This window comes from Calidris pugnax, unplaced genomic scaffold, assembly GCF_001431845.1.
Source record: "Calidris pugnax isolate Ruff unplaced genomic scaffold, ASM143184v1 scaffold56, whole genome shotgun sequence".
NCBI lineage: Eukaryota > Metazoa > Chordata > Aves > Charadriiformes > Scolopacidae > Calidris > Calidris pugnax.
Window position 1 is genome coordinate 3702963 of NW_015090839.1, and position 15040 is coordinate 3718002.

At 43.9% G+C, this 15040-nt stretch overlaps 1 protein-coding gene across 18 annotated transcripts in view; it reads right to left on the bottom strand.

Annotated features, from left to right (window-relative positions):
* The window catches only part of NRXN3 (neurexin 3), a 925309-nt gene that overhangs the window by 880719 nt on the left and 29550 nt on the right, over positions 1–15040 (bottom strand). For all 18 annotated transcript variants that reach the window (XR_001412019.1, XR_001412018.1, XR_001412017.1 and 15 more), the window contains exons 2-3: positions 13086–13103; positions 2159–2188 (exon numbers count right to left, since the gene is read on the bottom strand). Coding sequence is in view for 14 of the 18 variants with exons in the window: in XM_014941879.1 (XP_014797365.1) it covers positions 2159–2188; positions 13086–13103 (48 nt within the window). In the remaining 4 variants the exon portion in view is untranslated. The remainder of the gene's footprint in view (positions 1–2158; positions 2189–13085; positions 13104–15040) is intronic.

Below are 15040 nucleotides of genomic sequence, written 5' to 3' on the forward strand. Positions count from 1 at the left end.
TTCACCTACCAGAGCTAATGTATTTGTATATAATGTTGACATTGCATATTTACTCACATATATACATTTACATATTTTATATCCATAATATTTTTATAGAGAGTAAATATTTATCAAAAGGGTGTATCTGTGAGTGGGTTGGCAAGAAAAGAGAAGCCACTGTTCCCTGATGCGTCATGGATAAATAAGGGTGGCTAAAGTTGCCAGAAGCCAACAGTTTCCACATTTTTTTTTGCCAGGCAAGGGAGTATAGAAAGGGCTGATGACAATCATACAGGCCTGAAGAGGTCATGCAAGTCTTCATGAGCCAGCTGGGTTGCAACTTGTAATTTAAATGGCCAAGTGCATCTGTTTAAATAATCCAGTGCTAAATCACAGACTGCTACAAAGATATCCTCAGTGCTATTGAGATTGAAAACGGCCATGAAAGTTGACTGTCCTGATCACTCCCAACATGCCATCATCCTTCCTCTGCCAATGGCTTGTCATACTCAGCTACATCCTCAGCGACTGGGACATGCTGAAGGAACCTGTCTGCTGGATGCTCCTTCACCCATCAGCCAGGGAACAGTAAGTGGGGACAGAGAAGGAGCTCAGTGCTTCAAAGAGCTTAGCCAGACGCTCCATGGGCCAAATACCATGGTCTTGACATGCACTTATAAAGAGCCCAGCCAGGGAACAGTAAGTGGGGACAGAGAAGGAGCTCAGTGCTTCAAAGAGCTTAGCTGGATGCTCCATGTGCCAAATACCATGGTCTTGACATGCACTTATAAAGAGCCCTGCTTTCCTACCACAAAGGGAAGCTGAGCCCCAACTTCACTTCTGATTGTCTCCTAAGCTTTCATGACTCAGAGCAGACATCAGAGTACAGAAACTGAAGACTGAGCCCCAACTTCACTTCTGATTGTTTCCTAAGCTTTCATGACTCAGAGCAGACATCTGCCTTGAACTACGGAATATAAAGAGCCCTGCTTTCCTACCACAAAGGGAAGCTGAGCCCCAACTTCACTTCTGATTGTCTCCTAAGCTTTCATGACTCAGAGCAGACATCTGCCTTGAACTACGGAATAAAAACTGATTATGTCCTAAACCTCTCTACATTTTACTGAGATATATGGAAACTATGTCCCATTTATTCAAGCACCTAATTACTCTTGAGCTTTCACAGGCACTACATTCTATCTTATTAACTCTTTGTACTGTCTAACTTCAGATACGTGTTCATTTAATGGCAAAAACATCTAGTCTAGGAAAGCCTCATCAGGCTTTCAATTCAAAACTCACATTTTCTCCCCAAAGACAAACAGTTGGTCTGGTCTTTCTAGTGCACCATGGGCATACACCTTGCATTAAGCCTTCAACCATTTCACTCCTACATTTGCCAGACTGGAATGCATCATCAGCGCTGCTAACTCCTCCCTGTGCACCCACAGCAGCAAGATGCTGACACTGTCAGAGGAAAACAGCATCACCCCTCTTCCCACCTCACCAGCTTCTTGCTCCACACCCCCATAGTGCAAATTGGGACTAATGATCCCATCATGTCACAGCCAATAGATCTGTAACACAATCCAAGCTGAGATATTAAAATGTGAACTCTGATACAGGCCTAGATCCCCATTTGTAGCCCAAGCTGGGGTTAGCCCTGTTTTTCTTCTGAACCATTTTGCTCTGTGCATATTTTAATATTTTAAATCACAGACACAGAACTTACAGGCCATTACGTGCAATTTTCCTCAGGATTCATAATGAGCTAGGATCATGCCATGAGGGCTATTAACATATTTTTTGTAATAATTGCACTCTTAAAAATAAAGACCAACAGTGAGGCCTACATTTATCAGGCAGAAGTGGGAGTCATTACAGCTGGCACAACTAGAAAGAAACAGCAAGATAAAATAGTTGGTGGGCTGCATGGAAGGGGGAAGCGTACCTCTTCACTGTCCATGGAATCCTTTCATGCTCCCTCCTGGGCACCTACTCCCAGGCTGACAAGTAGCCATGGCTCATGAGACACAGAGGCAAAAATGCAAATGGCTTGACTGGCACCCAGTAGGCTTAGTTGCTTTTGTCATGCAAAACGCAGCTCAGAAAAGCAGCGGGGACAAAGCTCTTTCATGATCAGTGACTGAAACAAAGAGAAAGTCAAAGGACTTACCTTGTTCACCCATCATCAGGTGTGAGAGGCCTTTGAGAGAGAGAGAGAGAAAGAGAGAGGAAGTCAGAAAAAAAGAACAAAACAGCAGAAAAAGCAGCAATGTCCATGCACTCTGGTCACAATCCAATACCTCTCAGGATTGGACCTCACATACTTGAACTAGGCCAAGTATGGGTGTAGCACACACAGGGCACACACATATGCAGGTGCTGCTGGAAAATGTCTGTCTTTGGTAGAAAAAAACCTGCTGGTAGTCGCAGAACTGTGTTTGAGGTTCATCATATCCCCTGGGGAGTGCCTCCAGAGGCACTGCACACTGGTATGGCTAAATGGGCTAGGAAAGTCCAGGTCTGCAATGGGGCTTTGCAGGGAGCATTTGCTCCTCTGGAGAGCTACAGAAATAACTTGCCCTCAGCTAAAGATTTAAAACGCAAGGGTGCAGTGGTCAGTGAAAGGGAGGCTGTGATTCCATCACGTCTGCTTCAGAGGAAACATCTGGGCTGAATGCATACACACACACACACAAAGCTATCCTCATTGTTGAACATGGTGGCTTCAGCGCGTATTTTTATGAGTCGATCAACACTGCTCACACTTACAATTAGACACCAGTACGCCAGACCTAGCAAGGACTAAAAATTTACCTGTAATCTGTTTTTAATACTACTCCATTTTCTTTCTGGGAAGACCTGGAGATTTGACTTCTGAGGCAAGTATGTTGCTTGATGGTTCTACAGCTAAAGCTACTCTTTGGTTTCATAATGCAAGGTAAAGCGAGAAAGCAGCCCAGCTCCCCGCAGCAGTGCCAGTCCCCATCAGCTCTGTGGATGGGGCTCTGGTGGTCACTTGGGCTGCTCCAGTCTCTGCCCCATAACTCTTCCTGGCATAAACCTTGTTTGTTTCCAAGCAAATCCATTTCTAGCCCCAATTTTCAAATATGTTTACTGTACAACTGTATTCATACAAATATAATTTAGAAACTACTGCATATATACTAATGCTTGATCCATTAAGCATCAACCATTAGTTAATTTTGCGACACATGATTTCACAGAGCTAACATAGACAAAAATCAAGTCCTTTCCACTCAAGACATGAGGGACCCCTTTCGTACTTGGATGCCTGACCTTCTTCCCTTAGCTTGATTCCTTCTCCCACCCCTCACAGCACTTGGTACGGCAGGGATTTTGATACACGCATACACACACACATTCTATCTTAAGTCAGTTTATTAATCAAACAGGGCTGTGACTTTTTTAATTTCACAGAGACTGAGAGGTCAAATGAATTTATTAGAATGAGAATTTTCAACGAGCAGCATGCTGAGCTTGAATTTGTTTATTTCTCTCTCTTTTATATTTTGCCTTTGTGTCTGCTGGAGAAATCTAAAATCCAGATCATCCCAAGAATATGTTCACCCACAGAGAACTCCAAGCCAGATAAGGGGATTAATAATTGTACAGTCTAAGGAATGCAAATATCTTAATGTTCTTGAAGATTATTGTGGATTTAGAAAAATAATCAGAAACACAACATAGGTTTAGATTTTTTTTTAGGTTCTCTAGCTATAAATAAACACAGCAGATTTGATACTGTAGGACATACTTCTGGTCTAAATTACAAGATATAATTTCACCGAATCGTTCTGCTCTGCTAGCAGAGTGGGTTGAATTTGTGTCTTATTTATGGCCACTGACCCCATCATTCTTGATAGGCAAGTCTTAGGTCTGTCTAAATGGACACTTGAAAGTCACTGTAAAAGGCACTGTAAAGGACAAGAATTGTTAGGACCCACAAAACACAGAAACCCTGCGTGGTGAGAAAAGAGAAAAGGCAAGAAGGTGGCAGTATGACACACAGCTGAAGCTGCTGGAACAGGGAGGAGACATCAGGCCCAGAGCAGAGACAGGGGTCCCCAGCCCTCAGCCCTTGTGCACCATGGGGAAGGAAAGCCATGCCTAAGAGGCACAGCACCAATAGGTGCAGTTGCTGGGGATGGCAGGGCCCTTGTCCACGTGGGGATGCGGGACACTGACAAAGAGAAACCTCCAGAGAGGATTCAAAGCAAGAACCTCCATTAAACACCTCAAATCACACTGTAAGAAGAGCCCTTCTCTCTCCACCAGCCACAGCTACAAAAATCTCAAAATGTCTGCAAGGTCAATGTTCCTTTTGTTCTTAGCCCCAAAAGGCCAATGCTGTGCGCCCTATCTTCAGGCTCTGTTGGCCAGGTACAGCCCAGCGCCCTTAACTGCAGTCCTGAAATGAGGACACCCCCAAGATGTACCCACCATTCTGGCCCCCAGTTTGGCCTTGGTTCAAATGCCTGCACAAGAAAGTCTCCCTAAGAAACGTTCAGACTCTTTCTGCTTCCTGGCAAATGTGAAATACAACAGCAGCTGTGGTACTCTATGTACGTCTTGGTCTTCTAGTGCCAACTAGACAATGGAAGTAGGGAGATTAATGAAAAATAATGCCCCCCTGCAAATGCTACTTTTTCCTTTTTAAAACAGGAAGAAAAAGGAGGGTGGACTTGGAGATACGGCAAAAAACTAATATTATCTCTTAATTTGTCCATCAACACAGAACCTTGTTTTAACAAAAAGCACACTAACAGAATTCCAGATTCATTGGTAGATAGAATAATAATATAAATAATGAAATAACATATCAGCTTTTCTCATCTGAAAATTTTCCTCCCTTGCAATTTAAAGTAGGAATGAAAATGAGTGTATTTATCTCCAACAAAACATCATTAACAACCAAAACCTTCAGCCATTGAGATCTAAAATCTGTGACATTTGCAGCATGTGTAACAAAGACCCCAAATTAGTCACAGTAAAATCAACACGGAAAACGTGAACTGACATCATTGTCTCACCTCTACATCAATTTCAAGATATGACACGACACTAAAACTATTTTCAAATCACAGGAGTCAAAGTCATCTCAAGGTGACACAGGGTAGCACTTGGTATTGGACTGCAACAAACTAACAGGGCATCCAACAAACCAATGCAAGAGGTGCGAGAACTGCTCAGATCTGCAAGCTAGACCAGATTTTGCCAGAAGAGGGGGGACACCTATGACCATGCTATTTGGGCATCAACCACAAAGGCCAGCAAAGATTTCAGTAGGCTCAGGACGCTAAATGAATTCATCAGATCCCAAAGCGCATTATTCACGTGTACAACCACTGTTTGTGCCAACAGTCATCCTGTCCCAGGGGAATCCTGTAAGAAAATATGAGTTTTCACCTAAATCTAGGTGAAATATGCTTTCCTTTTAATCTTAGATTTGTTCAACAAGAAACCTTGATTAAAGCCTCAGAGCTGCAAACTCAGCCGATGTAGAACTGGAAAAAGCTTGACACAAACCTGCATGAGCTGCAATGGTCAAGGGGTTGTGTGCTTTTTCTAAACCAGTCTAGTCATTCTTATAATAATCTACTGGCTGGCCCCAGCTGCTGCTAAATGGGTAGCAAGTGCTCTGGAAAAGGTTTAGGAAAACTTCAGAATAAATAGTTTATCTGCCTGCAAAAAAATGTTAAAGTCAGGAATCTGGTGACTTGTTACTCCTGAACTTCAAACATGAGTGAGAGTAAGGACAAGCACATGGCTTTGGAAGGAGGCTCTCAACAGGTTTCTTTGAAAATGATAAGCATCTACTTGTGCTCAGCTTCTGGAGCCTCAGCTTCTTCAGACTTTCAGCAGTAATGGGAAGAGAAAGTGGCCTGCTTCTTCAGAACATTGCTTTGTTATTAAAATAATACGTCCATTGCTGAAGGCAGACAGACATACAAACTCTGGTCCATGATTCATGCCTGTCACAACTCACTCTTCCTACTTATATCTTTTGGTATCTCTTTAACCTACTACCAAATCAGTATTATTTTCTAAAAGGTTAGTAATAATCTCCCCTGATCTCAAAGTAACATTTCCAAGAACCACATTTTTTAAAAAAAATTGTAAACCATCTGCTTTCTATATCAAAATAGCAAAATTAAGTGGCTCTCATTGTACAAAATATCAAGGGCCAACACTGGATTTTTATGAAGCCAGAAGGGACATTTTTAAAAGTAGCTTCAGAGTACAATGAAAGAGCAACATAGTTAAACAGCAGTCCTCATCGTTAGGATTTACTAGGGGTAATTTTCAAGGCGGAGGAGAAAACGAAGGAAACCTTGGAGGCAGTTTGAACCTTGCCCCCACTGCCCCTTCCCCCAGCACCACATTTGGGTACTTAGCTCTTAAAATGGAAAAATAAAGCCACAAAACCTAAGAAGATTGTGAGAGCACAAAACACAGCTGAGAGTGACAACTGATTGCAGCAACAAAGGAAGATGGACTCCTTCATCTAGTTAATTATAGCTTGTCCCCTATTACTGGCCCCATGCTGTGGGGGTGTGCACGTGTGCGTGGGTGTGCGTGCACTGCTGAATTGCTCTGTTAAGGGGGGGCAGCCTCAGTATTTCCCTTTTAATGATGCTGCCAGATGATTAGCCCAAAATCTCTAAATGAATAGGAAGAGAGAGTGCCAGGCCACAGCAGCAGCCCCTCCCCAGGGGCAGGCTTGTCCACAGAAGATCCTTTCCTGGGTATCAGGCTCCATGACCCATTCAAACATTAACAGGGCCAGCTGCAATGTATGTTTGAGGCAGGGCATCATGCCCTCTGGTCCAGGATATATATGCAAAGCCTTTAGAGTAAAGTTGAAGAAAGAAATCATGCAAACCAGAGATTCTTCCAAAAATAAAAAGACAACTACTACAGAGATGAGTGACAGAGTCTGCTGTTTCATCCTCAGCAAGTTGCAATGACACCAGGCTGAGTGGTGCAGTTGACATGCCTGAGGGATGGGATGCCATCCAGAGGGACTTGGACAAGCTCAAGAAGTGGGCACATGTGAACACCATGAGGTTCAACAAGGCCAAGTGCAGCATCCTGCATCTGGGTCAGGGCAACCCCCAGTAACAGCAAAGGCTGTGGGATGAAGGGGTTGAAAGCAGCCCCAAGGAGAAGGAGTTGGGAGCACTGGCAGATGAAAAGCTCAATATGAGCTGGCAACGTGCACTTGCAGCTCAGAAAGTGAACTGCATCCTGGGCTGCATCAGAAGAAGTGTGGCCAGCAGGTCGAGGGAAATGATTCTGGTCCTCTACTCCACGCTGGTGAGATGCAACCTGGAGCACTGCATCCAGCTCTGGAGTCCTCAGCACAGGAAAGACACGGGTGTGTTGGAAGGGTAGAGCACCCCTCCTATGAGTACAAGCTGAGAGAGCTTGAGTTGCTCAGCCTGGAGAAGAAAAGGCTCCAGGGAGACCTTATAGCTGACTTTCAGTACCTAACCAGGGCTTGTAAGAAAGATGGGGACAAACTTTTTAGCAGGGCCTGTTACAATAGGACAAGGGGTAATGGCTTTAAACTAAAAGAGGGTGGAATTAGACTAGATATAAGGAAGAAATTTTTTACAGTGATGGTAGTGAAACACTGGAACAGGTTGCCCAGAGGTGGTAGATGCCCCATCCCTAGAAACATTCAAGGTCAGGTTGGACGGGGCTCTGTGCAACCTGATCTAGTTGAAGAACTCCCTGCTTATTGCAGGGGGAGTGGACTAGATGACCTTTAAAGGTCCCTTCCAACCCAAACCTTTCTATTATTTTATGTTTACACCTCCTTTCCAAATTTCCTAAAACTAGTAGTTCCCCAAGAAATAGGCTTTTTTTTCTCTTCTGAACCTCCTATCTCAGCTCCATCAGCAGATACCTTTTCTAGTTAGGGAGGAGAGCTGAGAAGTACCCCATCTGTCATGTGGTCCTTCTTAAAATAGGTGTCTTGAGGTTTCCTAAACCCCAAAGCCTATGGAAGACTCCCAAAGAATCCCCATGTACCAAAAAGAAGGGATTTGAGCAGTGACAAAGGATGGGACTCAGAGGAAGAAGCAAAACCTTTGTCTTGAGAGATGTGAAGAATGAAGGAAGAAGAAAAATCACTCTGAGACCTAGTTCAGACCTTTTACCTGCTAGACAGGTCAGCTTTGCCAAAAGGATGACCTGATTTCTTGGCTGCTGGCATACATAGTGCCCATTTTTTTCTAACTGGGCAAAGCAGTAGCACAGGCTGGGGAGCAGTCATTTCTGTTTGATTCAACCATGATATGCACAACAGCCAAGGGGCTTCTCGCAGGCCCCAGCAGTGAGGCCAGCCGGGAGTGCAGTTTTGTTATTGTAGCCGGAGGCCCACTTCCAATCCAATTACACACAACAGCTGTGCTAGCTCTTCTTTTCCATCCCTTTTGCTTCCTCTGCTATCTAATTCCAGGATGGGTTTTGTCATTATTGGGGGCAGTGAGTCAGGGTGAGTGGCACCTACTCTGAGTGATCAAAGGAATAAGAGCATGAGGTAGAAGCCATACAGAAAGTCATTTACCCCAATGCTCACAGGCAAAAATAGTGATCAAACCATACTATCTCCTTTCCCCTATGGCAGAAACAGTATTCCAACATTGCACGTAGCTTATTCCTAGAAGTACTCACATAGGGAGGGCTACAAACATGGTGGTGTTTGAAAGCATGAAAATAAATATTCAGGTGTTTTCAAAGATGTCTACATGCACAAGAGAATGTGTGCAGGTAGGAAGACCTGAAGGTGAATGCATTTTATGGCTGACCAATAAGAAAATGTGTATCACTGCAAAACAGAGCACCTGATCACATAGGTGCATAAGTTGGGAAAAGAAGTATTAGGCATGGAATAGAATTCTTCAGCTTGGAAAAGATATCTCTGACAATATGGATGATAGAAGTAAAATCCCAAATAATATAGAGCAGGTGAACAGGCAATATTTTTCCCTATTTGTCAGAACACAATTTACAAGCGTAAAAACAAGTCAAAGTACTTTCCACATTTGAATGATTAAACAAAGGGACTTGTCATCACGGGTTACTGTGGAGTTAAACAATGCAAGTGGATTAAGAACAAAGGCTGGACATGTCCAGAGAAAATATGACCATCGATGACTGTACCACATCACAATCTAGATGCAGTATCAGGTCAAAAAGTCCTTAAAACAGTGACATCCAGAAACCACAAAGGTGCATCAGGACAAGACCAATGCTAACATAGTTTCTTAAACTTCTTCCAAAGCATCTGCTTTCATAAAAAGAGGCTTCTGGGCTAGATGAATTTTTGCTCTGACCCCAGTGCCTCACTAATGCCGTATTCTTGCAAATGGATGTGCATGGACCTGAAAAACATTCCCGTTTCAGTGCAAGAAAATCCGATTTTGGGACAGTGCCTATGCAAAGGGCGTGCAAGAATGAAAACAACCGTGGCTCCTCTGAAAAATAACTTAAAGCCTGTAGAAACCAGTTTCAGACACTTGTGTGAATAGCACTGAAGATACGGCGTGGGTGGATTCTTACTCTCGCCTTCTGCAAATAGGAAACTTTAGGTGGGTTGAAACACAATTCACAAATTTTCATGCCCAAAAGCAGAGTTCAGCTTCAAGGAAGCAGAAGCCAGCACACGGGTACTGCTTAAATGACCCTATGACGTGGAGTTAGGGAGACAGACTAAAACAGCAGCTGTGAGATGAAGGAGAGAAAGAAACATTAAAAGATGGAGTTTGAAAGACTGAAGAGCTGGATCAAAAATGTGCTTGTATGCTTGTGCCTTCAAGGATCTCTGTATCCTTATGAAGGAGTTGTTCAGGCAAATGAGAACTAATTTATCCTCAGGGCCCCAGTTAACTAGGTCATTTTTACTGGGTTGTGTCCACTCAGTTACATGCAAACTCTGGTCAGCAGTAAAATCATGACAGTAAAACACCCATAACTTCGTATCTCAGCCTCCTCCCTATCAACATCCGGAGATCTCTCCCACAAAGGGGATAAGCATGGAATTAATAGGAAAAGCACTATTTAAACTTTGATACCCCCCAGGTATCAGTACCTGTCACCATAATACCAAGGACCCATATTTAATTCTTTCTCCTGCATATATTCTTCCATTAAAAAAACCTAAGTGAGACAGGAGCATATCATTTGCTCCTTGATCTACCGGTCTTTTCTCAAGAATGTGTCTGTCAGAAGCTAGATCACTGGCAAAGAGTAGAAGGTGCAAAGAAAGGGGCAGATACTGTGCAGAGGTGACAGAGGCATCCATTCTGGTCTGTGCTGCACACCACTCCCCAGACAAGGCACTTAACCTCTGTAATAAGGCTCTTAACCTCCATAATGTTCAGCCCAAGATCTCTAAGCACATTGTGAAGGTGAGGAAAGGCTGTAGCTATAACCCCCAAAGGAAAACTGAAGTACTAAAAGGAGAAGTTATTTCTCCTCTACTTGACAGAGCGAGTCAGTGACCCAGCTGAGTACAGACAGCAACAGTCCCAACTCCAGGGCCCTGCTATAAATACTTGACTTCGCTGCTTACAACAGGGTGGTGGTATTTTGTGACTGGGGACATAACATCTGCAGGGCAGCTGGGTTAACATCTGACAAACTCCTTGGCCCTGTTGCCAGAGCACCCCTTCTTCACAAGCAGAGACCACACAGCCAGGAAAGCTCATACCATGCATTTCTGTTTACTTCAAACAAGACCAACCTCTTTGCACCTTGCAGCAACTGCACCAAGCAGAGCCCTGTGGTCCCTACTGCTGCCAGCCCCAGCCCATTCACAGCTACCTTCTCTTACTGGGGAATTAGTTCTAACCAGTCTATTCAACAATAAAAAATACTCAGTTAATCAATGCGTTCTCTACAGCCCTTCTGCTGCCTGTGGGTAAATAGTTACCATTAGGCTATAAAATCCCTAATTTGTCTTGCAAACAGTGGACGGTCAAAGTAACCATTTTGACAGGGGCCTGGGGCTCTGTCTTTGCAATGGAGGTACCTGGATGGCCAAAGCCGAAGAGAGCCTTAGCACGGCCAGGCAGAGGGGAAGTGCACACCCAAACCCTCCCGGTGGCCCACGTCACTGCCCAGTCACACAGCAATGCCAGAAAATGCGGCTGGGCAGAGGGATTAAACTGTCTGCAATTAAACAGCTACAGAGCCCAATAATGAGGTGTGGGTAATTGTCAGACTGAAAACATACAGATGAGTGTGAAAGCGCATGGAAAAGAGCATTCACGTGTAACTAGAAATCCACGTGAGAAAGCACACAGCAGTCCTGAGAACAAGAACACATGTGTATGAGCAATGGGGAGAATAAAAAATGCACATCCAAGCATATAAATTAGGAGAACAAGAGGGCAGTGGGGCAGAAGAGCCCATTCAGAGAGCAGAAGGTTGGACTGTTCCAGGGTGCCCACAGTAACAGCAGCATGGTGCTGTCCTGGTTGTGCCACCTCTGCTTGGGCCCTTACTAGTGATGCCATCATCACCCGCACACACTGCACAGCCTTGGGCATGGCCCTGATGTTATTTGCAGCAACACTCTTTTGTGGCATAATGTCATGAGTCCTACTGGTAGAGGACAAGACCTCTTCAAGACCGTGCCTTCCCAGTTCAACCATCCGCCTCTGCCACAGACACCAACAGCTTCAGGACATGGTGGACAGAGTTGAGACCCCGAGCCTTTGATGCATGTCCTGTCAGATCCTGCCAAGATGAGAGGAGATAGGAGTTCCTGGACACCTCAGACTGGGGCAGAGCAGGTACTTGTTCAGTCCCATGGGTCACTGAAAAAATTCAATATTACGGTTGACAGAGCCTTTCTTTCCAAGTCATGCCAGGTGACACTTGCCATTTGGCCACTTCCATCCCCATTGTTGCCAGTTGAGATGTGCACAGAATGCAAAGGACCTCAGCAGAATAAAAAGGGGGTTGACAAGAGAAGCCAAGAGGCTAAATATGCAGGGAAATCACCCGAGCGGCTGGCCCTCACTGCGTCTCTCTCAAGTGTTTCACAAAACATGATTATCCAAGTGTAGAAAAGAAGCATATTGAATGAAGAACTCATTCCAGGACCAGGCTGGGTTTAGCAAAAGTTAAGCAGAACGCTGAGAAGGAAAAGAGCCTCAACTCTCCCATCATCCCACTCCAGCCAGGACAATGCCAGCTGCTTCCCTGGCCTCTCATTTCCATTTCACATAATGATAAACCAGGTGGAGCTGCCTGACCATGAGGTAAAAATTAATTTCTTCAGCTTCAGTGGCAACAGGATGTGGACTGCAGTGTAAGGTGGTTTAGTTTGATTAACCCTTGTACCTGAAGTTGGAGAATTCAGATCCTTCTGGCAATGAGAGAGCAATATGGGGAAGAAGGCTTGGAGTTCTCTGTAGTAAAATACTTCCTTGTGGAAGAACTCAAAATAGACAAGGACATAAAGCACACATTCCTTTTTTCCTTTTAAATTAATCACTTGTGCCCTGTCAGGAATTAAAGTTTTGATGCCTAAATAAGATCACACATTCACATTCAGCCAAAAAGACACTCACTGGTTTTTAAAACCTAAAATGAAACAACAACAATAAACCCCCTTGTTAGTGGAAATAAAACTCAACAGGTTATCAGTGAGACCAGCAAATGGAGTAGACTGCAGCAGGAGCAGGAAAATGACTGAGCTATATTTGCATGCCAGACTAAACCCAGATGTATCAGAAATAAACTGTATATAATGCAATGTTCAATGCCAGGTAATTGGCAATAGCAATACAAGCAACAATTTTTTAATGTAATTTTCCTTCAGAAAACATCCCTTTAACTGACCAGCACAATGGAATCTCTGAAGAGGGAAGTTTGTGACTTTTGCTACCACAAAGCCCATCTTTTAGCAAAGACTTTGCAATCCAGACCCCGTGATGTCCATTATGAAGATTTGTTGTGTACACTCTCAGGAAGCAGGATGAGATTCCTGCCGCTGGTAACTGCCCATCACCACTCCTTAAAGAGCAGCCTTTCAGCTCAGCAAAAGCAACACTTACCTGGAATATGATTGACATCTGTCGAGGTGTTTTCATGGCAAGCAGAAGGGAGAAAAGGAAAAGAGAGAGAGAGAAGAAAGAAAAGCCATTAGAGATGCACACAGCAACTCGGCATCCTTGCATGGAAATCAATTTCATGCAAAACCAGAAGTAATTAGGTTTGTTTGAAGGCCACCCATCTGCAGCCAAGCATCCAGCCATGCAAGGGAGAAGGCACTGGCTCCCTCTCCGCTGTGCATGTAAAAGTGAATCCACCATCATATCTGTCCGGGGAGAGAGTTCCTGGAATCAGATAGAACCAAGCCACATCAGTTCCTGTAAGAATATTGGTTAAAATATTCTACTGTTTTTCACACACAAATGCAAAAGAAAGAAACAAAAACTAACCTGCCTGCAGTAGGTTTCTATTGCACATAAATTCAAGCAAGTTTTCAGAGAAAATAAAATAACCTGCTCCCCTTTTATGAGGGGCCATGTGAATTTATGACCAGATGCTAGACACTCAACAGAGTCCCAAAGTCGAGAAGAGAACCCATTCCTTTTCATTCCTCTTGCCCATCATTCCCAAAACAACATCCTTCATTGCAGACAGCAGCAGGGGTGGGGGAGAAGGAGTGTCAGAGGCTTGCAGGTCCCACATGTTGTCTTTTCATAAGATGCTGAATTCAGACCAAATGGCATTCAGTATTTTTTCTTTTTGTGACATAAGAGCTCTTTTCAGAATCAATCATATAAATCCCAGAATAAATTAGTCTTTTCAAACTGGAGGAGCAAGACTATGTAAATGATAGTATCGATTGCAGAAAAGGCATCTCTTTGAAAGTTGTGTCTGTTTTGGGCAAAGCCCACCAATCCCAGAGAATGTACTTTAAAAATAAAAAAATGCCTCTCATAACTTCATTAGTATCCCAGGTTTAGTCTTGGTCTGAATAGCTAGACTTGTCACAACACCATGAGGGAGGAACCCCTGAAATTTCATGGGATTAGACCAGATTAGTATTTTCCTTCCAAGGCAGCCCTCCAGAGAAAGAAAGTGAACTTGCTTGAGGAAACACTGGGACCAGATCCATAGGTAACATTGTTCTCCAGAGGACTGTACCTTGCCCAGGAGTTGTGCTGCTGCAGGTGCCACCTTTCAAATAAGATTTCAAAGCAATACATTAATGATTTGGACTACTAGAGGTCCCAAACCACTTCTGCCACAAGCCTAGGAGCATGACATGCTGGGTGCTTTGGCTATAAACCAAGGTCTAAGAATGTATTCTCTTTCCCCAAATATCTCCTCCAATTTCTGATAGCATTCCCCCTTCCCGTCCAAACCATCTGTGCTGCTGCAAAACCAGTGCCACTTGCCTTCCCAAGACACTTGTATTTCAGTGGTGCGTGAGTGATTCCTGTGCATGTTGCTTTTTGTTTATCATTTTCTGTTGATTTTTGTTTATCACTTTGTAATGGCTCCAGGATCATTTGAGGAAAAGTCCCTGTGGTACACAACACTTATATCAAGTCATCCTTCCCTAAGGAGGTAATAACCCAAATATAACAATGCACAAAGAAGGGAGGGACTGTTACATCAACTCATTTAATTTCCGTAGCTTCTACTACACGTATATGTCAGATCTGATGAGCGTTATTTGGTGCCTTTCCTCTTTTAACACATAATTGTATCTAAGAACTGGTGTCTTGCCATGTGAGCCTGGAAGGACACTTAGCACTGAACGTTTGCCTGAAAGTAATTCTTTTCAGGTAGGAAAAGAAAACAAGTGTCAGGCATCAATGCATACACTGAAGAGGGAAGGCAAAAGGAGGCGAGAGCAGATGGGGCAGAAGGAAGGGGCAGAGCTGCAACCACTGCTGTGGAATGTGAGCACCATGTCAAAGAACTGACAAGTGCACAGCTAGGACCTGAGCTGAGGTGTTGCTTGGGAAAATCAGTGGCAGTCAGAGAAGACAAT